This window comes from Sprattus sprattus (genome assembly GCF_963457725.1).
Source record: "Sprattus sprattus genome assembly, chromosome: 1".
NCBI classification, from domain to species: domain Eukaryota; kingdom Metazoa; phylum Chordata; class Actinopteri; order Clupeiformes; family Clupeidae; genus Sprattus; species Sprattus sprattus.
The window spans coordinates 36,160,368-36,187,787 of NC_137920.1; the positions used below are offsets into that span (position 1 = coordinate 36,160,368).

A 27,420-nucleotide genomic window follows, 5' to 3' on the forward strand; every position below is an offset into this window, starting at 1 on the left:
TGTGTGTGTGTGAGGGGGGGGGGGGGTTGGAGAAGGGGGAGAGAGAGAGGCAGAGTGTGTGAGGACAGTGCGGTATGCTGAGAGGAGAGTGGTGCTCCTGCTGCTTCTAGCTTTGCCACCCTAAATGCTCCGTATTGTTCGTCTGACAGGCCAGATTAAGAGCAGTTTAAACTGGGGAGCTGTGTGTGTGTGTGTGTGTGTGTGTGTGTGTGTGTGTGTGTGTGTGTGTGTGTGTGTGTGAGTGTGTGAGTGTATGTGTGAGAGAAAGAAAGAGAGAAACAGGGTAGAGAGATAGAGACATAGACAGAGTGTGTGCGTTTGTGTGTGTGTGTGTGGTGTGTGTGTGTTTGTGTGTCTGCACGCACTGCCAATGAGCCCTTGAAATGTCTTTGATGTTGTTTAAGAACCCTCCCTTTCCCCATCTTTTCTCATTCTCTCTCAATCTCCAGCCGTTCGTTTCGCTAAGGCTTCTTTTGTTTCTGTCTCTTTCTTTTACTGTGCCGTGATGCTTTCTTACCGCTCTTTTCATTTGGGCTTCTATTTTCTCCTATCCCTCTCTCTTTACCTCACTGTTCTTTCTCTCTCTCTCCCTCTCCCCCTGATTTATCTCTTACAGTTCTCTCCTCTCTCCCCTTTACATTCTTTCTCTCTCCTTCAACTCTCTCTTTCTCTCCCTCTCTCTCTCTCTCTTTCTCTCTGCGGTCCTGTCCTGAAATACCTCCATATAGGCCCAGGCTGTAGATGCATCTAAGTTCATGAATATGTAAATAGCCTGCGGATGATTGTCACAGCAGCATCCTGCTGTTCCTCTGGCCCAGTCTCTCTGTGGTGCACTTCTCTCTGACTCATCCCAACCCCAAAAACAGATGGAAGAGTTCCTTGATAGTACCTCTAGTTTGGTGTCTGATTTCCTAGCAGGTGCGGTAAGAAGTAGAGAGGTCAGGGGGGAGTTTGTTAACCTGTTAGTTGCCCTGGAAACGACCCCCCTCCCAATGGCCTCTTGGTCTTTTACCACCATGTTCTCTCTTGAAACATGTGTGTGTGTGTGTGGTCACACCAGCGCTTTAATGGAGCTAGGCCATGTGTGTGTGTGATCACACCAGCGCTTTAATGGAGTTAGCCCATGCTCAGGGCGTCTGTTCCTGGCTCTTAACCGTCCTGTGGGAGTGCAGGAAGTGCTTTCTTTGTGTCTGGCGTTGGCTTTCATTCCCTAACTGTGCTCACTGAGTTGAGCAGTGGTCACTGAGTTGAGCTGTAGTCTCTTAAGAGTTCAAACACTCCTCTTTTCTTGTGTTTTGAGTCTCAAAAGCTTCTTGTGTACCATCGGCTCGAAGAGAAAACATAATTTCCATGGACTGTGCGCACCAGCTAAGCTGAAAATGGGTCATACAGCTATTATTAATGTAGAGTCATTTGTCAGAGGCCTTTTAATAGGGTGTCTGCGCTCCTGCACAGTTGTACATTAAATCTCCATTTACTGCTCTGGCCTCTGGTGCAGTTGAGTTTTTTTGTTCGGGGCGATGGTGGCTCAGGAGCGAGAGGAGTTGTCAGTAATCCGAAACGTCCTCCTTAACAAGTGTCGAAGTGTCCTTGAGCACGACACTGAAGCCCCAACCGCTACCGATGTGAAGGTTGGTAGCTAAGATAGTAGCCTCCTCCATTAGTGTGTGAATGGGTATATTTCTGAGGCATTAATCTGTGAAGCATTTATGGGTAGAAAAGCGCTATATAAATGCAGTCCATTTTCCATTTCTGACACCTTTAACTCTCCTGCACAGACCGCAAATCAGGAATCATTAAATATTAACGTAGCTAATTACGCTAATTGGAACGGTTGTTCTTCCAGGGAATCCTTCCCCAGACGTCCCCTAACTGAGGATGCTGCAGACATAATCACCCATCCCACCTCTGGCGCTCACCTCTCCCTTAAAACATCCAGGACTGTGATTACTGTTACAAGACCTGGTGGACTCCTCACTTAATTTAACGAAAGCAGGTCAATATTGAAATAGCCAATGCAGTGCAGATTACTTGGAGAAGCTCAATACACTAAAATGCTTTAAAAGTTTCACACCGACTGACGGAAAAGGCCCATTTGTTTGGCTCTGCTGCAAACACATGATAGAATTCCATCCACAAAACCCACTCTGTGGGGGTGGATGGGGTGGGGGTGGCAAAAAAGAACAAAAAAAAGCTGCGCCGTGACGGTGAATATTCAAGACGCTGGCGCGGCTAACGCTGCTGCATCGTGTGGGTGATTTATGTCTTTCCCATTTTGACTGGCAGAGTGTCCAAACAGGCCATGAAATGTCATGCCGTGCGCTCAGTCTGTCTTACTGCCGTCCTTCTCCTCCACCTTCTTAAAGGCCTACAGAGTCCCTTCTCCCTCCTCCTCCACCTCCTTAAGGCCCGGAGAGTCCCTCCTCCCTCCTCCTCCACCTCCTTAAGGCCCGGAGACTCCCTTTTTCCTCCTCGGCTTGATGTCCTCTTTGTGGAGGCCGAAGCAGAACAGAGGAAACAATACACGTAAAAACTACCCATGAATTATAATTGAATTTTTTTATGTAACATGCTATAAATCCATCATCCATCAGTAGCAGCAAGGTCAGCTGAGATGGATGGGAAATGGTTTATTGTGCGAGTGAACGCCCTGCCATCGCACTGACCTTTAGGTTTATGTCTCTAACATCGCCCCGTGGATAAGACTCGTAATCCAGAATGGCTCATCCAGTCGATATGTTCAAAATACAGTGAATCTTCCTCTCTGTCCTAAGATGCTTAGAGATGGCTAGTCCTCTGGGTGTGCTAGTGCCTTTAATCCATGTGAGCAATCATTGCTAATGTCGCTAATGAAGCAAATAAAGCATCCGAATGGTGGAGGCCTCTCTTGCCCTTTTATATGTACGTGCTGCTCTGTAATACAGCAGTGAAGAGCAGCGGGCTGGACTCTTTATTCCAGTTCTTGTCTAATTAGCATGGAGGGGCATGTGGGCTGTGGGCTGTGCACCGTAGTCTAGTGATGATCCTTTCCTCTCTAGTTCACCATACAAATGTCCACAATAAAATATAAATATACATTTTAGAGTTATTGGGCCTCATTCTCGACAGCAGTTGGGAAGACTTTCCGAAGGATTTCAGAAGGAACTCCACTTCGGAAACATTTATGAAAACATTTGCATTCTCGTTATTTTTTTCTTCTGTGCTTTCTTCTGAACTTCAGACAACTTTCAGAACTCGAAATAGCAGTCGTAACTCTGCCGTAATCTTCTCAAATGCGATTCCACGGGCCATCTTGTGGTTATTTCAGGAATCGCGTTGAGGAATGACATTTGAAAAAACTCCGTATTACAGTAAAAGGGTTAACGGGCGAATTTGTGAGAACCCGTTGGTGATTGCGTTCACGTCAACTCTACAGACATCCTCGGATTAAAATAATTATGATAATAATAAATACGAGAATATTTGTATCATTAACAATTACGTTTCACATTTATAGTCATAATTATATGAGGTAGTGTTTATTGTTACACTAGGTCTATATGGCTCGTAGCTTGACTGTTCTCTCCCTTGTACGTCACTTTGGACAAAGGCCGCGTCTGCTAAGAGACTGATTGTGAATGACATGAACACTGCAAATGTAAGTGAATAAATAAATAAACACTAAGCTCAATCTCTAAAAACTACGGCATGAATTTATTGCGATTTATACTACTATTGGTGGCCAGTCTTCACCCCTATGGTGGCCATTTCGAACGACAAGACGGACTACAATTTATACTCGTACTTGGGACCGGTCTTCACACCTATGGTGCCTATTTTTCGATTTTAAAAAAAAGTGACTACTTAAATGTGTTTTACGGACTTCGGACGTTCTACGTTATACAATATCTCCACCTTATTAATGAACACCTGTTACGAGGTGGATTCGGGAGATTGCGACAGCACACGTTTCTAAAATTGCGTCTCCTAATAAGGAGCTGGCAGGGCGTGTATGTATGCAAATCCACTTTCACGAGAACGCGCATCAATCTAAGAAGCTAATCGGAAGGAACCCAGCTGAGAAGACTTCGGCTGCTTATGAACACATTTTCAAGCGTGCGGGAATGCAGCGGAAGCGTTTCTCTTACGTTGTTTTTGCGAAGTCGTGTAAGAAACATTTCTGAAGAATTACAGAAAAAGGTCGAGAATGAGGCCCATTGTTATTGACCACCCAATTAAGCCAAATGCCCACCCAAAGATGACATTCTGACTGTAGCACCTCTGCTAGCATGTCCAGTATTCGGTTTTGACACCAGACTGTGAAATCCCATTGCATACATCAGCAATTTCCACATTGCCCTGAAATGCTGTCGAAATGTGAATGTCTGTTGCTAATGATTTTTTCAGAGGTTATTTTACGGCCTTCTGAGCAGATAGACCTGAGAATCTCTGCCAAGTGCTCACACACTGATTGTACACTGGTGAAAGGGCTTGTTTTGACCATCTCATCATCCTGCAGCTATTCCTGTCATATATTGGCATGTGATTTCACAGGTTGTACTGCAAGTCAATATCTCCTCCCTTGAATTCCTTGCCATGCAACTCTGCAACACCTTTTTCTTATTTGTGTTTAACATCAAAGCATGCCAATGAAATAAAGATCAACTTCTCATGCAGTATTCATGGTTGTGAGTGAGGCTCCCATTTTCTCCTTTAACAGTCTGTCACCTGGGATGAAACACATCATGCATCATACTAAGGTGTATATACAGTAGGTGTTATATAAATTAATTAATTAATATATATTTTTTTTACATTTTTCAGACCTGAATATACATTATAATATGCTGAAATTGCTCTGCCTTGTAGAATACCGCAATACATTTTAGTATGGAAGGCGTCCCCTCACCCGCTAATAGCTGTTTAATTAGTGTTAGTTCATAAAAATCCAGGGTCAGGTGCTATCTCGAAGCAGGAGTTGGCATCAAATAGCTGAATCCTGATGAAGCAGCCCTCGTAATAAAATCTGGTTAGGTGCGAGCCAAGAAAAAAGAAGGTATTATCGCTAGCTCTCATGAGTGCTTTGCTACACTTCGCTTGCCATTGGCAGGTACCTCTCTCATCAAGCCCTGGATGCTCTTGAGCTCAAGGACGTGGCGTTTCCCTTCACCATAAACCAACGAGTATTTCTCCGGTGACGACAGGGCCATTGACGAGGATGATGATGATGATGTGACACGGTCTGTCACTTAAGCTGTGCTCTCTCGGTCTGCTCTTCAAAAGGTGTGAAACTTCTCATTACATGTCCGAGTGGGAAGTTTGAGAAGGTTACTCACCTCCCCTCCCTCCCTCCCTCCCTCCCTCACTATCTCCTCCTCTCGCCACCTCCTGCTGAGAGAGAGAGAGAGCACCAGACATCACCGGACTAGCTCATGTCTGTTTAGGGATGGGTGCAGCCTTGACTGGCAGTCAGACTGGTAGAAGCAGTCACAGTATTTGGACTTGTTTTGTTTTGTCTGCGGGTATGTTCATTATTTGGATTTGGTTATTTTGATGAGAAGTTCGGCCCACAGTGTTCTCTGAGGTGCTGAAGCCTTTAAGTGAACTTGCCTGTCACAAACTTCCTCTGTTTAGTATTCCTGAGATCATGCCCCATCTCTGTAGCTGTTATAGACTGCTTTATATTAGCCAGAAGTTACTGGCAGGTATTAAATCTCTTTGAAGTCATCTTAATGGCGTGGTTATCGTGCCTCTGGCATTGTCATAGCTCCATTGCTTCTAAAGAGATGTATGTCCCTGTTGTGTGTGTGTGTGTGTCTGTGTTACTGAAAACGAAGGTTTCTGTTTTGTATGCATGCACTTCTCTGTGTCTGTACACATGACAAGTAGGTTAGAAGTCTACAAAATGTGAGTGTATTTGGTCTGTAGAGTTATTTATTACAATAACATTACATGAATACATATTACGTTCACTGTCCATTTTGCAGGAAAAAGGCCATTTGGTGCCTCTTAATTTCTCTTCTTATTGCCCCAAATCCCTCCCTCTCTCCTCCTCTCTCCTCCTCTTTCCTCTCCTCCTCTCCTCCTCTCCCTGGACCTCCCCCTCTCTGCTGAGCTGTGGTGTGGCATCAGGCAGTAATGACAGCGAAAGCAACCGTAACAAATGCAAATGGATGTTAATTCTCTTTCCCCCTGAAACATGGGTGATAAAACCATTACCTGTTCTGTGCCTTTCCCCCAGGCCTGACCTCCTCCTCCTCCTCCTCCTCCTCCTCCTCCTCCTCCCGCCCTTTTTCCATTTCAGTTTCCCATTGTACATGTATGTTCACTCTCCACTACTTTATTTCATTGCCTCACCTTTCCCCAATCTTTCTCTGTCTCCATCCCACTCACTCCTTCTGTCTCTCTCCTCCCCTTCCCTTCCCTCTCTCTCTCTGACTCTCTCTCTCTCTCTCCCTCCCTCTCTCTCCCTCTCACTCTCCCTCCACCCGTCCTTCACCTGCTCGCCCCTACCCCTCGGTAATTCGTCAGGCTCCTAATAACATGTGGTCGCTTCGCTGTAATTGACTTAATCTATGTGATGAGGCCGGTGACAGCGGTGTGTGATTTGTGGCGGGTGTTAGAGCATTGCCGAGCGACGGGGCAGGGGTGCTGTCAGCCCCTGTCCCTTCAGGCCGTCTCTGCGGCTGATAAATCTCTTATACAGCTCTTTTTTTAAAAAGAGTTGGGGAGTTGGTGTCGAAAGCCCTGTTATTACGCCTGTCACTTTGGAGACAGCTCCCTCCACACGTCTGTCCTCCAGGCCCCTGTCCTCGCTCCTCAAGTCCCCGCCATGCTGGCATCTGGCTTCGCTGGGGAGCTGCGCGGGAGCCGACATGCTCGGTGGCAACAAGAGCAGGATTAAGTGTGGCTGACCACAGCATGTGACAAAGCCCTTGGCTAGGAGAGTTCAAGGTTAAAACAGACTACTTCAGAGGCTGGTTTGGATTACACTCTGAGATAAAAAAACATCAAGCAATCATTTTTTCCATTTTTATCTGCAATGTTTTGTCTCATGATAATCCCTCCCTTGGTGGTGGTAAGTGGATAAGTGTGTGTGTGTGCATGTGTGTGTGTGTGTGTGTTTGTGAGGGCACAGTGTGCCCCTCTGTGTGATAGCTGGTAATCCCAGAGCACTAAGGCCACAGAATCTGCAGCTAATGAGGTAGAGCGGTGACCGAAAGAGAAGGTGAAAAGGAAATGAACCCCCCCTCCCCCTCCCCCCCACACTCCTGCCTCCATCTACTCCTCTTCCTCTCCTCCCCCCTTCCCCTTTGGCTCGGAGCCTCGGCAGACCTCTTTAATTCTGCAGGTGAAAGCCATAACATCAGTCAGAGTCCGCTGTGGTCACAGATAATTGGCTCCATCGGAGCAAGCGAGACAATGTCAACATAATTTGTTCCCCTCTCTTTTCATTTTCATAACCCCAGCCTGGGCTGCACACTATTATGTATCAAAGGTTAAAGCGCCGCCCGGCAGTCAGCACGTCTGAGCCTCTGAGAGACGCCTAAGCAGGATTGTTTGGCCCTTCTTTGTCCCCTTACTTTTACTTCTCAAAGTGTTTATTTGACTCGTTACATCCATTCATACTTTTCTTTTGGTGTTTATTTAGACCAGCTCTGCATACTTTTTCTTTTAAAAGTGTTTTGGACTAGTTACCTCCATACTTTTCTTTTCAAAGTGTTTACCTATATTGATATATGTCCTCTTTATAGAGACAGAAGTAGAACAGCGAAATAATACTCATAAAAACTGCCCATAAAGTCTGAAAGTTATATACCTAAATATAAATCCATCAATAGCAGCAAGGTCAGTTGAGATGGATGGGAAATGGTTTATTGTGCGAGTGAACACTCCACCATCGCACTGACCTTTAGGGTTATGTCTCCACCATCGCCCGTGGATAAGACTCGTACTCCAGAATGGCTCACCCAGTCGATATCTTGAGAATACAGTAAATCTTCCTTACTGTCCTAAGATGCTTTGAGATGGCTAGTCCTCTGGCTGTGCTTGCCCCTGTAATCCATTTGAGCAGTCATCACTAATATAGCTAATGAAGCAAATAAAGCATCCGAATGGCGGACGCCTTTCATACCTTTTCATACATGCTGGTCTGTAATACAGCAAAGGGGGCAGCGGACTGGACATTTAATTCCACTCCCTTCACATTAGCATGTCCTGTGTTCAGTTTGGTTAATGGCCTGCATATGTTTGGACTGAGAGATCCCATTGGAACAGTGCTGCATACATCAGCGATTTTCACATCGCCCCTGAAATGCTGTCAAAAAGTGAACGTCTTGTGCTAATTTGAAGTACTTTTTCGAAGTTATTTTTCGGCCTATTGAGCAGATAGCCCTGAGAACCTCTGCCGTGCTCACTAATGAGTGACACTACACGCTTGTAGCCCTGATTTTCCACTCGTTTTTGGAGATCGCAGACAAAAGCCCCAGATCAGAGGTAAATCGGCCTTCACTCTGCACTCGCAGTCAGTCTCATGTGTGAGCCGCTCAAAGACACGATCCAAGAAACTTGCTGATGCCTCGCAGACGCCCGAAAGATATCAAACATAGTAATATCCAGACCTGTCGGGGAATTCAAATCCTGTAGTGTGAAATGTGCTGTGACTCGGTTTTGAGCGGGCAGTGAGGATGTCGACAAGCTTCAGCCAATGAGCGGGCAAGACACATGATGAGGGAAAACCTGGGGGAGTTGTTAAACCTGCAGCACAACAAGCAACAAGTATATTTTCCTTGTTTGTTCACTGCAAATCACTGGGCATGGATTGCTTTTTTTTGTGGACATCAATTTTTGGAATAAAAACATCCTGTATCGCACATGTCTTCAGTCTTTCCCTGTGTCACTTCATGTGTTTTCATGATAGAACGTAGTTTGGAGACCACACTTGTCAGAGATTCTTCCTGGTGAAAGGTCTTGTAATGTATGACCCTGCTGTTGCAGATCAGTCATGTAGGGTGCAAACCGGACAAACCCTTGATTAACCCATGACAGCAAGTTGTGTAGTGTGAACAGTACGGCGATCAGACGACTTTGAAGGTCATGCAGTGTGTCTGTGGCATAAGTGCATACACACTTATTGTACACTGGTCAAATGGCTGTTCTCACCATGTCATCATTCTGTTGCTATTCTTGTGGTATTGGCAGGTCATTTTACAGGTAGTAAATCAGTATATCCTGGCATTGTTTCCTTGTCCTTGTCAATTTCTTTTCTATGACAGTTTGTATCCATCATCAAAGCATGTCAATGAGATATAGATCAGCATCTCCTGCACAACTCATGGTTTAATGTTTGTGATGAGTCTCCTGTAACATATAGTCAATTCTGTCAATATTTTACACAATGAGGTGAAAAGGTGATTGCGATAATTGCAATTTCGGATTGAGCAATAATAAACACAGCCTCATGAGTCTACTTGCTTGAGCAGATCAATACTATTCCCTTCAACGGTACATACAACTACATCTTCACTACATTGTTATTTTAAACTGGGCAATCAAAGCAATAGTTATGATATTGCCCTGTAGATAAAGGTGGACATTGAGCTGCCAACAGGGTCAGCACTGACTGGCCCCTGGACTCCTGCCATTATAGGGATTCCTGTGTTGTTTGCAATAGCTTGCCTCTATTAAGTGTAGGCAACACATCTTATCTATACTCAGCATTAATTGATTATTTAAATATTTAATTAAACTATTAGTGCATAGTTTACCAAATGAAAATATATACGTATATACTGTATATTTAATCCTTACTGTATAGGTGCACTCTCAATTGGGGTCTCAGCTGAATGATAATTAGAATGGAGTAATCCTTAACACAATAGCATTATATTCATACCTAGATAGTAGATATTACTAAAATGTACTTCTGACGTCATTTTCAAAACTGTGAATATGTAGGCTAGAACTAAATTGTCCAACTTGTTTCCACACTATCCTTACGTGTTCTTAATTCTCAATCATATTAAATATGGGCAAAACGGACACAACATAGCATAGCCTACAACAAGAAATGTGTATCAAAAAACGCATTTACTCTGATGGCAATGCAATGTCAACAAGCCTCCCTGGCCTTTGACGAGCCATAAACTGAGGCTGTGTTTAGGCGAAAGCGCCCCTTTTATGTGAAGGCTCACAGACTCCCAAGCCTGCATTGAGTCAACGGGCATCTTAATCACCAGTGTAGTACCGTTAAACAGCAATTCAGGTTTGTCAACCCTGGCTTTCCTTGATTTTCCTTGATAACCCCAAGTTAAATCTGCACTAAACTCCCTTCATAGTACAGTTCTCTGGTATACGAATAGTCATGTGACCACACACTGCTTCACTGGATGAAGAGAGACCGATTGGTCATCTCTTTGTAATGGGAAAACAGAGAATAGGATGTCACATTCACACAGACACATTTTTTATTAAATTCAATCGCAGCCTTTGAGGTTGTAAAATGGCACCGACTGACATCGCAATTGCAATTAGATTAATCGTGCCAGTTGAAACCATCGTACATTACACCAAGCATATGGATATTAAAGATGAAATATATTTTTACATTTCCCATGTGTTGAACAGCGTTTTTAATTTGCATTGTCAATCGGTTAGGACGAGGGTCGGAGAGAGGATGAGATGGGTGGGGTGATGAGCTGGGCGGAGCCATCATGACTGATTAATGATTACTCCCTCCCACTGCTCTTTTTTCGCCCTCCTCTCGTCCGTCTCTGTATTCTATCGCTCTTACTCGCTTTCCCTCTCTATGTTTATGTCACATGTTCTATGCCCTCTCTCTCTTACCTTCTACTTATCTCTTTTTCGCTTCATGCACTCGTGTCCTCATGTACTACACCTGCTTATTCGCCACACACCTCAGGTTGACATTTATGAACATATTCATTTATAATGTAATTACTTTCATGGTTTGGAAGGCTCTGAAAATTACCATCTGAATGTCCTTCTTAATACATAATGCCCTTTGTAATACCTACAGCCTGGATATCCTTTCAAAGTAATTTCACTAACCTTGTTCATAACGAACATCACGTTAATTGCCGAATTGTATATATTAAATACCAAATTACAATAACAGAAAGCTGTAAAATGCAATTGCTGCTCATCACTGGAAGGATGGGTGTGCACATAAAGATATGCTTTTCAAGCACATTTCAAACGGAAAATGTCCCCCATTGTATTGCGTTCACAGGTAGAATGTGATATTTATTATTTGACTAAGTGACCAGCTCTGGTTAAGGCTTTGAGTCTCACTCTCTTCCTCCCTCTGTCCCTCTCCTCCCTGTGCAGTGATGGGCGTAGTGGAGTCGCGCGGCGTGCTGAGGAAGATCAGCGACATGCTGGAGGTCATCATGAAGCGCGTCGACAGTCTGTCTCGGCTGGACAACACCAGCGATTCGCGCCGCCTGGACGAGCTGAGCTCCGCCATTAACAGGTGGGTTTGTGTTCAGGTCCAGCACTGGGGCCTCTGGACCGTCTCAGGGGAACACATCCTATACTAATCTATACAGAAAGCAGCACTGCACTCTAGCCCTGTCTAACCCGCTGCTTATGGGGAGACACTGTGAAGGCATGCTGTAACCAGCTAGTTATTCTACCAATTGTAACGTGAGGATTAGATTTGATTGAATGCTTGAAGCAGTTCAAAAGAGTCATTGCAGCTGACAGAAGCCGGGATATGTCATTCTGCTTGTATCTGCACTTTAAACTGATTATATACAGTATATTTGAATTTAAGGTGTGTATTTAGGCCAGGCTGCTTGTTGTTTTTTGTAGTGGTTTTCTGCTCTTTTACGATGTCTTTTATTACAAATAAGGCCTACTGTTTGTGTGGAGCTGCACCTAAACTTTAGTATTACTGGGTCATTGTGTTGTACTGCTCAGGATACCATTGCTTAGCAATTGTGTGGTTTGTGAGCCAATGGTGCTGTTGCAGCGGTTAGATCCAGGCAGTTAGTTTGAGATGTAGTGACAGTAACTGGATCCACTCCTCGTAATGAGTTCGGTGCCTCGTCATAGCAATGTTTGGTGTAGTTTAATTAGGAGAATATTTACGCTTGATGACTTTGCATTTCCTGTCTGACAAGAATGCGATACAGCCCTGTGAGATAGGGAGAGAGCGATTGAGACAGAGAGTTAGGATGACAACAGGTGTAACTGACAAGATCTCCTCGTCTTAAGATTGGTTCATGTTTCGTTTTCTTTCCTTTCACACGGTCGTTATTGTGACACGCTCTGACAGGGGCTTCTAAAGATCCGTCCGCTCTGTCACAGCACCAACACCCCCCACCCCCCCGGCTGCTATGATCCCTCATCTCCTGATCACTCGTTTCCTCTGCACCGCGTGATGCTTCCTCAAAGGGAATGAGAGATATGAGGGAGGACAACAGGAGAGAAGAAGATAATAGTCGAGGTAGCCAGCCATACCTTCGTCCTTGGACTCAGTATTTATTGTGCTTTTTGCGATTTTTCAACATGCCGTAACCCTCTCTGGAACTACACTGAAGACATGTACGTGACATAGCATTCAATTCACTCCAGCTGAAGCCCTAAGCACTGAACACATATATGTCACATAGCATTCATCTCACTCCAGCTGAAGCCCTAAGCAATGAACAGGTTTTTCTTCCTTGTTCCTGTGCAGCCTCCGCCCGCCTCATTACAGTTTCCACATGTACCGGAGCAGTCATGCGTGTTCTGTAGTTTGTTAGCGTTGCAAAAATGTGATTAATATAATCTGGCACAGGAGTTAACTGAAATCAATGGCTTGTAATGCTCTACACTCCATCAGGTAGCTGCGACCTTGCTCCAGGATTAGGGTAATTACAGGAAGCTGGCTTTTTATTGCCAGCCTTAACAAGCTCTGGCAATGGGATCTCCAGGAAGAGGGGTCGCGCACCATTGCACCATGTCAGGGCCCCGGCTTAAGACGGGGAGATATAGGTGGGTCATCTCTGACCTGCCCTGACTGATAGACTGTCGGCCCTGACTGTGCTTTACCCACAGCCTAGCTTTTCTTCCTCCTCTCTCCAGTGGAAGATGGGAGGGGTGTGTGTGTGTTGGGGGGGGGGGGTTGTTGTGAAGGGTTGGCAAACCCGATAGTGAATGGGTTTGAAGGGTTCAGTTGAGGTAATGGCAAAATCGAAGCCAGCCCCTGGGAAGTGAACCAGAATTCAGACCCCTTTTTTTTAATAAGGTGCCATGGCAGAGCAAAAAAGCGAAGCCCGTGACAGAGCTCCCTGATTGGGCAGACAGCGAGTGCCAGAGCCCCCTGACGAGGCACCCTGCGTCCAGGATTAATGTAGCCTTGGCGGGGGAGGCTGGCTATGTGACTGACTCGGTTGCCATGCTAGACAAGCCATGTCTTCCTCCTCTCTCGCTGCTCCCATAGAAACCCGTTAAAGCACCAGACTTCCTCCCTGTCTCAAATCTGGGTCTTGGTGTTCCAAACAACAAATTAATCAATTAAAGTGAAGTGTGGCCTCGCATTCAATTTACTTGAGTGGATCCAACACACAAAACACATTTTAGATTACATATCTTTGGAATAGCCTGTCAAGCTAATTCCACCAATATAAGCAAGAGGCAATGAGTGTGACATGGCGCCAGAGCTGGCATTATTCCATTTTGGAATGTTAATGAAACAAATTTGTATAATTCTGTGCCCTATGCACGACACACTTGGCAACGGTTTCTGTGTACCAGTGTGCAGTACATTGGAGTGTTGTTGCATAAGTTACATGAGGTCAAAAAATCAATCTTAGTTTACTTTCATTGATTTTTTGCACAGAAGACCTTCAAGAACCACGTCCAGTCTTCTATATTTAAGCCAAGCACAGGTTCATGGAGTCTTGAGTTGTCATTTTGTTTCATTGTCTGTTTTTATGCACTACAGTCTGATAATCAAAACCTTTGGGCTGTGTTTGCTCAGATAATCCCACAACTCTCCAACAACATCAGATCATTTTATTAAGTATCATTATTTAATGATGTTTGTTTGTCTAAACAAACACAGCCATCTCCCCGGTCTCAAAGAGCTGCGTTTTGGGTTACATCATTTAAAGCAAGTGCAAAGTTGTATTTCTCACTGTTTGGTGCAGACTAGAATACTTCACTTTCCGCATTGTGTTTGGTGCAGGTGTGCAGCTGTTGAGGCATGAATTGAGTAGCGTTATTGACAAAACACCAATCAATCAATATGATCACTATGAGGATCTCTTCTGTTTTAATGTTCCACTTTACCCACCTCTGCAAAAAAAGACTAACCTTCACCCTCAGATTGGGCATCTTTGCTGTATTTTTAGCATGATTAAAGCACAGCCCTATCTCTGTGTGGTTAGCGTAGCTGCAGTCCTGCTCAGGGACATTATAGGTCTGGCTGGGCGACGCTACACTGATACTCCCTGACATGGCGTGGGCTCCTCGGCAGTAAGGCCACATCGCTTTTGCTTTCCCGACTCGCAGCGCAGTGCCAGTGATATGCCTCCCTCCTTCCTTCGCCAACGAGACGTAATATCCCCGGCCTATATCTGAGATTTGCCCAAAGGCCCCGTATTTATGCAAGGCAGAGGAATTTGAGGAAAGAGAAAGGAAGGTATAAACTAGGGTAAGAGGGAGAAAGAGGGAGGGAAAAAGAATGAGAGAGAGAGATAGGAAGAGTATGATACTGGGGAGAAGGAGAGGGAGAGTCAGAGAGAGAAAGAGAGAGCAAGTGAGAGTGAGAGTGAGAGAGAGAGAGACAGAGACAGAGAGAGAGAGAGAGAGAGAGAGAGAGAGAGAGAGAGAGAGAGAGAGAGAGAGAGAGAGAGAGAGAGAGAGAATGAGACAGGGAAAGACAGCAAGAGAGAGCAAGAGTGCTCTTTTCACCCAATCTCCCAGCTTCCTCACAGGGCGATGTGGGTCGTCCGTGAGAGCAGGCTGTGCCTCAGGCAGCTCCATCACATTAAGGCTCAGCATTAGCTCCCTACTCCTCTCTGCCCATTATGTGCTAATAAGCGCGCACAGAACACTATAGCAAAGGGGTAGAACTCTCTTTTCGGCTCAGGCAATCCCTTTGAAGGCAAAGATATACGCTTGTGGTGTGCCCATCGCCAAGACTAGCGTGATTTGCTAGTTAGCGTCACACAATGGCGTTATTAATGACAGTGAAAGTGTCAAACACTCTCGGCCACACTGATGGACAAGATGTTCCTCAAGCTTCCCCTCCCTCTAGTCCCCCTTCCTTCAGCTAAGACTGAAGTCGTCGTCTAAGACTCACAGCTCAAGTAGCTTGCTCCCACTATTTTGGACAGCAAGCTAATCACAGGGAACCTTTAGCGCCCATGCTCGGCAGCGAGCGAAGGAGCTAGCTGAGCGTGACTGTCAGTCTATTTAAGCTACTGCTTGTTCTTACTCCCTCTCTGCACCATTCAGTTCAGTGCTTGACATTTATTTCCATGTTCCTGACAAACAATGATACCAGCTATTGCGTACACACACAATCTGCCATTATCTGACATTTAGGTAATGTTACTTTCAAGCGCTGGTTGATGGGTTTAAATGGCTTGACGGTACCAGAACCATTGAACACAATGCAGGATGCATTTTCTGTCACGCACACTCACACATACTGTATACTCTACTTTCCCTTCTCTCTCTCTGTGTCGCTCTCCTTCTCCTTCCCTCACTACTTCTCTCTCTATGTGTAACTCTCTCTATATCTTTTTCTTTCTCTAACTCTCTCTCTCTCTCTTCCTGTTACTCTCTCTCTCTCTTTCTTCTTCCCCTCTCTCTGCTCCCCTGTGGCAGCTGCTGTTGACAGGCTGGGAGGATGGGGTGGGGGGTGGGGTGATGGGTGTGGGGTGGCAGCAGGGACAGTCAGAGAGGCCACAACCCTCAGCGGGCAGCACGACCCAGAGTATCCTCCCCAGGGATCACTCCTGCCTGACAGTCTGCTGTTAGGAAGGTCATCGTGGGGCACTTGAGGGGACTCTCTTGAAGAGCTGTTGAAAGGGGGACTGGGCTGAATAGTTCCCACTACCAGGGGGATTTAGTTCAACTCAAATGATAATTAAGGGTTTTCACTCTGAAATGAGGCGCTGGAGGGAGATAGTTTTAAAAGAAGGAGCCCGCCGCCGGTGGGACCCAGTGGCTTTCTAAAGGGGAAATCAATGTCGTTTGGCAGACTTGCGTACGCAGAGGACACGGACCTGAAGACAGAGAGGCATCCATCAGGACGGGTGCTCCTCGGGCCGGCCATGTGTGCCGAAAGGACAACATGATTGTCTGCTAAAAGAAAATGGTGGTGATCAAAATAGCTGGCACCGTAACCTCGTTCTTATGCAAAGCCAGACAGACAGCTCGTGCAAAGTGGCGTCTTGGGATGATAGCCTGTTTATTTCAAATACTTTGTGTGCAAATGACCTTTCCAGTCGTACATATCTTCCACTTCCAGTTACATATCTCCTGGGGAGTGTAAAAATACATGTTTTTAAAGAATGTTCTAGTTTATCATCAACACGCATCTCCATGTGTGTCCAATAAGCAGAAGCAAAAATGTTAAATTATGAATTAAATAGCTGGGCCACAAGTTTTTGTTTCAGTCCCCTCTTGTAGACTTCTCCTACAAGGCCCTGACTTCAAACTGGTAGTCAGTGTGAATTTGGTCAAATCTCCTGTGAGAAAGGCCCAGGCCGGCTACATCACCATGTGGGATGTAGCCTGGTAGAATGGGGTTGCAGGCACGAACACACGACGCAGGAGACAGTGGCTTCCATAAAAATAGCTACATGTATTTACATTTTTTTTTTCAAAAACCCCAAAACATACAAACACAAACTGAACATGCTAAAGCCTAATACTAGACAAGGTACCCCTCTGAGCATTCAGGTTTGGTCTAGTACCTTCTCCAAGCTCCATCCAGCAGGTTCAGTCTGTCCTCCCCTCTTAAACAATGAGGTGCACCTTAAGTAGGGCCACCTTGGTCCAATTAAGAGGTAATTGGACCCCTCCACAGGGGTGGGGGAATCCGGACCCAACCATTTAGGTAGGGGAGTCCAGTCCTTCTTCCCTTGAATTTCATTGCCATTGCATCTGGTAATCCTTTGCATGAGAGCTAATGCAAAGTGTACACACACACTCTCTCACACACACACACACACACACACACACACACACACACACACACACACACACACTCACACACACACACACACACACACACACACACACAAACACACACACACACAAAGAACACACAGACACACACAGAGACAGAGATAGCGATAAAGAGGGGGAGAGAGGATTTTAGCTGTTTAACTCTCTCAGTTGCCCACCAGACAAGAGTTTCCACTCAGGGGTGCTGGAGCCTTACCCATTAGCCATACCCTGTGTCACCCCAGGCCTGTAGCTACCTCATAGCATAATGCCTCGCTTCACGATCTCCTGCCAAATTGGCCTTTTAAGGCCAGTATCTCCCAGCCCTTCTATAAAAGCCCCTATCCAACATCCCCTCTCCCTCCTGTCCTTCCATTTGCCATTCAGTATGGCTTGCAACACAGGGGAGTCTTATTCCAGGGCAGAAATTGTATCGATAGTGTGGGACCTTTTCTATTTAACGCTTCATCTAAGTGCCTCACAATTAGTGTCTGTGTTTGTTTTATAGGGGGAAGCAGAAGGCAGGAAGGTTTCACAGGAAGTGGCTCGTTAGCTAATGCTAATCTCTTTAGTCGCCTTGTAGCGTCCTGTTGGACAAATTACAGTGTGTATCGACTTGCGCTTATTGAGTTGCAGATCATTTTATTTGTTGCAGGGTATTCACTGTGCTCTCATGCTCGTTGGATTGTGTTTCCAGGTATGCCTGGAGTAATGATTCAGTGCTTTTGAAACTGCTTACCGGTGTTTCTCTGGAGTCCGGCTGACTGATTAGATTTCCTCTGGGTCTACTCAACGCATTAGTCTCCCATAACTTTACCCTGTAGCCTGTTTGTTTTCTCAGTTTGTTTAGCTAATTATGTAAGACAGACACATGTGAACTTGATGTACTTTATGAGCTGAAGGACCTTAGAAGTTGGGGTCAGGCCTTTTTTTGTATGTGCGTGGGTGTGTGCTATACCCCCAAGTGCCTGAGTAACCTGGACGACCTCTCGGACCTCAGCCAGGCCAGAGTACACGTCTCCCAGGGCCTTTAAGTTATACATGCATGTGTGCATCTCTCCACATCTCTGCCAGCAGCCCACACAGTTGACTCACTGGTTTAACCTGAGTCCTGAAGCAGGGTTTGTGCCTCGCTGGAGTTTAATCTGCACACAGGAAACTGATTCCACCCTCCAAACATTAGTTATAATATTTTTTAGTAATAATGTCAAGCTTTTTTAATAAATTATAAAAAGCCAATAACACAAAAAGCGTTTACGCAAATGTGGACGCAACAGAAGTAAATAAATAAATGGGGCCTTCCTCTTACAGGCTATAGATATTCTCTTCTTTATGCCATTGGAATTTCAAATAGCACATTTTGCTAAATGTTCCAGGAGTTTAAGTATTAACACCTTCAGACATACATTCAACATACAGTCACCTTGAAGGTTTTTTTCTCTTTTCTTTTCCTGAATATGTTTGCCTTTCCACAATTTTCTTTCATTAATTGTAGTCTTTAGCCTTCTTATGGTCACTGTGAGGGTTGTCAGGTGCAATCAAAACAAACCACAGGGAGAGAGGAGGGGACACCGCAATCCTTCATGTTATTACTGTGGTCAAATATAAGAATAAGTATAGTAGGCTGTTGATTATTATTATCCATTTAGTTTATATAAATTTATTTATTTTTGGTGCTTTTCAGTGCTCTTGGTCTCCTACGCACAGTGTGTGCCCTCCATGTACATAGTAGCGGCCCTGTGTGACATTTCCTTGGTAGTTGATATTTATGTTTGTTTGTGTGTGTGTGTGTGTGTGTGTGTGTGTGTGTGTGTGTGTGTGTGTGTGTTTGTGTGTGCTTTGTTTTTTGACCTGTCAGGATGCAGCCAGCAGGACTGGTGGAGCGCATTCAGGCCATCGCCCAGAACGTGTCCAACATGGCGGTGCGGGTGGAGCAGATTCTACAGAACAGCATGGCAGCAGGGAGAGGTTGGTTAGCTCTTTGGACCTTTTGTCAGATGTAGCCCTATTTACTTTATCTACTACTATCTATTCTTATGTACTTTGTTTACTTTATCTTTATGGTCTAGCATTATCATACAAATGGTTGCCTGTGCGTGCTTGTAGTTTTTTTCTGATGCTTTTCAAATAGAATTGGATTCCCATGGTTATTGGCGTGTGTGTGTGGCGAACAGTTCTGCCTTTCAAGCGTGATACATCGGCTGCCTGTAGACGCTTGCTTGCGTAAAAGAAAACCGCTTGGATGTGAGGGATGGGGCGCACTCTGTGATTTGTGGAGCAAATTCCCTCAATGTGAGGAAATAAATGCAGCCTGTGCCCCTATAAAAACAAATTAAGCACGCTGTGGCGGGCGCACAGGGTGGGAGACAAGATTCAATGAGGTCTAAAGTCAACTCGCATTTCCACTCCATTCCTTCACTTTATGGCTCTGCCCGCATGCCAGGACCGAGGCCTCACAGTCCACTGCTGTGCTTTAATCATACCATCAATTATTCTCTCCAGGCCAAGTTGATGCAGATGTATTTTTACTCCTCAACGTTTTTTTTCTCCTCCTTCTTCTTCCTCCTCTGCACTAGTTGGCATGGCCAGAGCCCTCCACACCAGTTTCATCTGCTTCCCACTTAACAGTTCCTGTGCGAAACAAGTTCCCTTTATTCTTTTGCTGCCTTTTTGTTCTGTGTGCTCTTGTGTGTGTGAGGGGGAAGATTCTGTGTAATGATGGAGGAACGAAGGGGGCGAGCGCTGGCACGGCGATCAAACATGATTCGCTCGTGACTCACTTCAGAGTCGGAGTTCGGAGGCCAACATGCAGCACGTGTCTTCTTCTGCCTATTCGGTTCATTTTTTTCCCCCCCCATTACATTATTATTCTCATTGTCACACTCAACTGGGTGTACTTATATTATATATATATATACTATATATACTCTATATAGAAGACAGAGAGAGGACTATATATATATAATTTTATAAATATAAAACCCTTTCGGATAATATTTTTTTCCTGTTACATTATTATTCTCATTGTCACACTCAACTGGGTTTACTTATACACACTCACACACACACACACACACACACTCACACACACACACACACACACACACACACACACACACACACACACACACACACACACACACACACACACACACACACACACACATATATATAGTTAGGCCCAGACACTTTTAATTGTCACTGCTCTAGTAATGGAGTCGCATACACAATGTCTTTCTCCCAGAGCTGTGTGCAGGCACTGTGGGGACTGTAGGAGTCCTCTCTCTGTCTCCCATTAGGGAAATGAGAGGCAGTAGGAGAGGAGCTCCGTGATGTAGTAGTGGTGCATTCCCCCAGCCTCCTCTCTTGGCCGCCCCTGCCTACTGAGAGGCCTGTTAGCCAATGGAGCAATTAATGTGATGACTGCGGTCCGAATGAGTACCAGGATTCCCTCGGTGGAGTAAATCATTTGGGAACTCACTTTCTCTCTTTCTCGCTCTCTTTCTCTCTCTCTCTTTCTCTCTCTCTTTCTTTCTCTCTTTTTTCTCTCTCTTTCTTTCTCTTTTTCTTTGTCTTTCCTTACACTGGTTCATTTCGCTTTCCATACAGGGCAGGTACCTTGAAAGTGAGATATATCTGCATGCTCTGTGAAACATGTTATATGGATGATGTGACAACACAAGGTCTAATATTAGATGCTGTTGAGATTCTCATTTTTCACAAAATAGCACTCCCTCGTCTAGCTCACGGTGTGGCAACAACTAGGGAATATATTTCTTGATTAATGTATTATGCTCGTCCGTGTCATCTTAGCTCCAGAGTTATATCAACCAGTGCATAATGCATCATGCAGGCAGTGGGAGTGAGGTCATATATCTCCATCAAATTCAGCCATGTTGCCCCTGTGACACCATCATGCATCTTTATGAGGTTGACTCTACGGGACTAAGATGTCCTCTCTCTCCGTAGCTGTCAGAGATGGGACGACGGGCCAGTGTGAAATTCCCAGAGATCCTCGCTACCCAGATTGTCCGGGAAAAGTGGAAGTAAGTCACACTATTCTGAATGAATGAATGTGTGAATGAATGAATGAATGAATGAACAAATGAATGAGTGAATGAATGAACGAGTGAGTGAATGAATGAATGGATGGATAAATGAATGAATGAATGAATGAATGAATGCATGAATGGATGTATGAATGAGTGAATAAGTGAATGATTGAATGAATGAATGAATGAATGAATGAATGAATGAATGAATGGCACCACTTCCAAAACACCTTCCAGGCACTTTGCCTAAATCTCTGAAAGACCCCTTTACATTTATCTTTGGGGATATCTCACGTCACATCTCATGTTTTCTTTCCACCCAGCAGCCCTGTAGCAGTTCTAAAAGAGTGAGGATCAGCCTGATTACACTCTGGAGTTAGAGCATATAGCCCCAGGGTATCTGAGACATCTACATCGCCTCTGGTTTTAGTTAGCATCCAAATCAAACATCTGATTGTAAGACTCTGCGGTACTACTGCTACTACTGTAGTAATACAACTGAGGGCCTTAATTAGCCTGATCAGCTGGTGCAGGGGAGTTGTATTTGGGTTGCAATTAGTCTCATGGGACCAGACGTGATTAATGCACCAGCGAGTTCAGTTCAGTCTAGATAACTCATGGAAAATAAGGACTGGAGGCGCGTCGGAAGACCCACCTCTCCCCTTTCCCTCTTCTTGTTGCCAAACACTTTCTATCTTCCTTCAAGGCTTACCTCCGGAAGGTGTGTGGGTTGGTTTAGAAATGTCAAATGCCATTAATATTATATTCATTCCCACCTATATTTAGTCCAGATGTCATTATGGCTGTCTCCAGAGAGATGTAAGTGATAATGGCTGCCGAGGTGTCCTGTTATACAAAAATGTTGGATGAGGCAGAGCACATAGGCACCTTTCAATTAAACGTTATTAACTTTGGTTGTTATAGTTACCATGCAAAGTTTCCAGAGTATTGATATAGTACAGTGATTAAACTTTTTTTTGACCAGATCTGCTTCATTAGTGTCCCTTTATAGAGGAATATTGGGACACCTGCCAGCCAATCAGAAAAGAATATTTCCTGTCACCATGGTGTAAGTGTTAATATATTCCTGATAACGCATATATAAGGTCGCAGCCAAACTCTGCAGCAGGGAGGATCTTCAGGAACAGTGTTTTCCACACCAAGTGCAGGCATTTCTATTGCTTTAGTGTGCTAACCACCACCACACCTTTACTGAATGTTTCAGTGGATGCGCGCCAGGTGGACCTCTGACCCCTGCTATGCCTTCTACGGTGTGGACGGCTCGGACTGCTCCTTCCTCATCTACCTGAGTGAGGTGGAGTGGTTCTGCCCCCCGCTGGCCTGGAGGAACCACACAACCCCACCCACTCCGAAGAAGAGCTCCACCAAGAGACAGGTGAGAGGCCCTCCAGCAACCACGTCCCAACCTACCAGCACTGCCTGGATCAAATTGAGCATCTGAGGACATAAGGATGAGCCACAGGCTGCAGTACCTCACACACTTACACTCAGAGGAGTCATGGTCTAGGTTTAGGGTGCTCAGTCTTACACTCAGAGGGCCCTATCTTGCACCCAGCGCAATTGACATTGTCACCGACGCATGTAACATTCCTATCTTGCACCCGGCGTACAGCGGGATTTTCCCTCCAGAGTTGCGCGTCGAAATGAACTGGTATTTTGCAGTTTCAAAACGACAGTGCGCCGTTGACCAGAAAAAACCTAGTCTAATGTCAGAGGCGCATTGTGTAGAGTCTGTGGCACGTATTCAGACGCTATTTTAAGGACGGGTGCTTGGCCGCACAGTAGGCTACACTTTACTTCTCTCGTCTACTCGAGAGATTTACACCAATTTTTTGGCAAGCCATATATAATTACAAGGAAAATAAAGTATTTACCACATGAGGAAATCATTGTGATATCCATATCCAAGATATTTTAAAAATAGGCATACATCTAGCGTACACATTGACCCAAATGATTCAGGTTAATTGTAATGGCGGTTCTGATGTCTGCCATCTCCTGGCAGATGAGCTGGGGACAGACGCACACTGTCCCTATCACAGTCTGCAATAAGTTCGGCTATACATGCAGTTACGTCAGGTCTAGTTCGACATGCTGGGGAATTCATAAAATTTCCCGTAACACCCGACAGCCAGGAGAGGGGCTAAGCAGGCGTTCTGGGAGAAGTATGGGTTCCCTGGCGTCCTTGGCGCTATAGACTGCACCCATATTCACATACGTGCCCCCCCAGTGTTTTACACAACATTGCCATGAATCATGGATGTGTCAATGACATAAATGAGGATAGATTAGAGGACTTTAGAAGACGTGAGGTTGAACTGCATGTGCCGATGGGTGCAATATTATTACCATGCATACATAACCTAGTGATTAAGTGAGGGTGAACCCAAAACATCGGTATGTTTTTGTGACTTTTATTTCAAATATGTTGCCACCAAAAAACGAATGCTAGTAACTGAAAAATACAAACGAGAAATGAAAAGTAGAAACATTTCTCCAAACAAGCATGGGAAAATATTGCCGTGATTGTTTCTGGTAACACACGTTCTGGTGGCCTCACGGTCTTCCTCCAGGTAATTCCGCCATTATAATAACAAGCCGCTATGCGCTCCTCGCTCTTAAAGGGAATGTGAGATGACGCTCTGATTGGTTTATTGCATATTACGCCCAAACCACACCTATGGCTGAGTAACCTCTTTTGGACCAACCCATTTGACATTTGCGCCGGGCGCAAGTGTATTTTTTCCGCCGTTATAATAGCAAATGCGCCATAGAGCCGCCCACACAGCTACTTGCGTTTGGCGCTGTCCTACTTGCGTTTCTGATCGTTCAAATAGGGCCCAGAGGAGTCATGGTCTAGTTTTAGGGTGCCTAGTCTTACACTCAGAGGAGTCATGGTCTGGGTTTAGGGTGCTCAGTCTTACACTCAGAGGAGTCATGGTCTAGTTTTAGGGTGCTTAGTCTTACACTCAGAGGAGTCATGGTCTAGTTTTAGGGTGCCTAGTCTTACACTCAGAGGAGTCATGGTCTGGGTTTAGGGTGCTCAGTCTTACCACATGTGCTCTTGTTGCAGGTGTCTTAATGACTTAACAGCACCACACCTGATTCTCCTACCTGAGCTCCGCCCTCAAACATGAAATGTGAACTGATAGAAACTACCTATAATTTTGAACATTCTCTCTCTCGCTCTCAGTTCCATGGTTGTTCCACAAGGACGCCCTTGAGAAATGCCCCCCTAATCAGTTGTATCAAGTGCTCCTGCTGTGTCGCACTGAATACTGAATACCACACTCCGTTAGCCCCTCACCTCCCTGATAACGGTGTTTCCATATCTCTTTTTCAGCTAAGTCTCTAAACACCCATAGATTTAATCCTAACCTTGGAGCCAAATCGTTGAGCTCTGTACCAGATTCTGCATGCACACACCACAGCGGTGATGCTCTGTGAACTGCTTCCCCAGTCCCGCGTGGCCCCGTCCACATGTAGTTCCACCTGGAGGGCTGTGTGTCAGCAGCCTGCGTCCCTGCAATCAGCAGGAGGTCACGGGGTCACGGCTGCTGCCTCATCTGCTGGCCCGGGACCTCACCTGGAGCAGGTGTCACGCTGGATAGGAGTCATTGGAGTGGATGCACACCGCATATGCACTGCTGTTGTCCTCTGCCTGACCCGGGCTTGATGAAGATGATTGTTTTACTGCGTTCATTTCGCTCAGGACCGAGATGCTTGGAGAACTCTTGTTTGCGGCCTAAGCCAGAAGGGGTAGTAGGCGATGATGATGATGATGATGATGATGATGATTTTGTTCAGTCATTTTCTTTTGGCCCCCACGCTCTCTTCCTGGAGGGCGGTACTCTCTCTCTCTCTTTCTCTCTCTCTCTCTCTTTGTTCCTTCCTCCCTTTCCTCCATCTCCTCTGGTTCCCCCTTTGTCTCTTTCTTTCTCTCTCTTCCTTATCACCCCCCTGTCTCTTTCTCTGTCTCTCTGTCTCTCATTTCAGCTGTACCTTTCCTTCTAGCCTTCGAGCGTTCTACATGCGTGGCAGAGATGAGCTCCAGATCTCCCTGGTGCTGTTCTAGAGCTCCCTGGTGCTGTTCTAGAGCTCCCTGGTGCTGTTCTTGATCTCCCTGGTGCTGATCTCAGAACTGTGTTGTGAGGGCTGAAATGTCCAAGTCTAAGGTGTCCCCATGTCTGCACTGACACTCTGGGGCCTGAGCTGGAGGGAGCTGGGAGACTGAACTGGGGCCTTTTAGTGTCACAGATAATGAGAACCTGAGTGTGTATTTCTGTAGGTCATGTCAGGTTGAACTGTTTTTGTGCTTTGCCAATTCACTGTGTGTGTGTGTGCGTGCGTGCGTGCGTGTGTGTGTGTGTGTGTGTGTGTGTGTGTGTGTGTGTGTGTGTGTGTGTGTGTGTGTGTGTGTGTGTGTGTGTGTGGTGTTTGTGTGTGTGTTTGTGTGTGTGTGTGTTTATGTGTGTGTGCTTCTACACAGTCTCTCTTTTTCTGCATGCTCTTGCACGCCTCCCCCTCTGCCTACAAAACACCTTGGCAAGTCGCCCAATTAATCACCCCTGTGTGATCCAGATCTCTCTTTTGTTCCTCATTTTATAATGTGTAAGTGGAGGAGTGTGTGTTTGTGTGTCTGTGTGTGTGTGTGTGTTTGTTGGTGTACATTGTCTTTGTATACATGTTTTTGGTTCTTTGTTTTACTGAATGTGTATATGCTTGCAATCTCTCTTTCTCTGCATGGTCACACCTCCTCCTCTGCTCTTTGTTTACATCTCTTTTGTTCTTGTTTTGTTCATTTTGTTCATTTTTGAGTGTAAGTGGAGGAGTGTGTTTGTGTGTGTGTGTGTGTGTGTGTGTGGTGTGTGGTGTGTGTGTGTAAGTTTAGGAATGTGTGTGTGTGGTTTCCTAATGTTCTGTGTATTTGTGTGCTCTCTGTGTGCCAGTACATACTCTCTCCGTGTGTTCTCCTACACCTCACTCTCTGTCTGTAAACATTAAACACTTTGGCAAGTGGCCCACATTACGGGGGCTCTCTGATCCATATACCACAGCGTGGCGGCTCTCCTCTCCGTTTCACACAGCGCAGCAGAGCGGCAGTCACGCAGGTCCCCCCGTCCCCAGGTAGTCAGTCTGGGCCCGCTGACCTGATTAAACGGTTATTTACTGTACAGCACCGTCTGCGCTATACAATCCTCTCTGGGGAGCCCACAGAGAACCCAACACGTCTCCCTTGCTCAGGGGCGAGTTTAGGCTATTTTTAGTGGGGCCATGGCCCCACCGTGAGATAGCTTGGCCCTACCTGGCTCAGCACATTTTAAAAATATTATATTATGCGAAAATCATGCTCTGCCATCGCGCAATACTTTGGTTGCACTGGCCAATCTGGCAACCTTGTATGTCTGGCAACGCTGCTTCAAACGAGGCTTATGACTCGTCCACTTATCAACTACATTCGACACGCAGGCCAGTCGAAGAGCCCGCGCAACATCTGAGCATCAAAGGGGATGTAGGCTAGGTAATAAACATTTCAAATACTGACTTGTCTGACAACCAAGCCGGATGTGCGTTAGAATGTTTACATACAACATTTCCTTTAGCTCTCTTGCCGGTCTCTGCTCCAGCAGTTATAGGCTACCATGACGAAAAGAAAGGCAGAGCAGGTGCCCCAGAAAAAGGTCTGCCTAACGTTTAAAACATGAGCGGCTACATGAAATAATCCAAACTGACTAAGGTAGGATAAAACTTTCAGACATATTTAGATATGCTCGGAGGCAAACGCGAAAAGAGTTCGCTAGTGGGAAAACGTGCAGTGAACAAAAGTGACATTATTCTGTTTGTCCTTAAAGTTTGTGAGCACTTGGATGCCCGCTGAATGACGTGACCAATCTGGCGAAAGGGTTCGAAGCGCTTCTGGAGGAAGCATAATATGCGGTCCCGGGACGCATTTGTCGAATTCAAGTTCATGGTTATTGAGGTGGTCGCTGAAAAGTGAGCATTTTTCAGATCTGGTAGGCCTACAACTTCGACATTTGTGGCACATTCCAAGCATCTAGCGCCGACTGTGAAAGCGGTTTAAGTCTAATGAATGCCACTAAGACAAACTCGTGAGGCGAGAAGATTTGAGGTAGAAATTTCCAATATTTTCAATTAGACCTATAAGGCCCTATTC

At 45.4% G+C, this 27,420-nt stretch overlaps 1 protein-coding gene across 1 annotated transcript in view; it reads left to right on the top strand.

Annotated features, from left to right (window-relative positions):
• The window catches only part of LOC308379345 (alpha-1,6-mannosylglycoprotein 6-beta-N-acetylglucosaminyltransferase B-like), a gene marked incomplete at both ends in the record, with an annotated part of 127,970 nt that overhangs the window by 21,658 nt on the left and 78,892 nt on the right, over positions 1 to 27,420 (top strand). The window contains 4 exons of the mRNA XM_080856435.1: positions 11,329 to 11,473; positions 19,031 to 19,140; positions 21,142 to 21,218; positions 22,450 to 22,620. Of these exons, the coding sequence (XP_080712561.1) occupies positions 11,329 to 11,473; positions 19,031 to 19,140; positions 21,142 to 21,218; positions 22,450 to 22,620 (503 nt within the window). The remainder of the gene's footprint in view (positions 1 to 11,328; positions 11,474 to 19,030; positions 19,141 to 21,141; positions 21,219 to 22,449; positions 22,621 to 27,420) is intronic.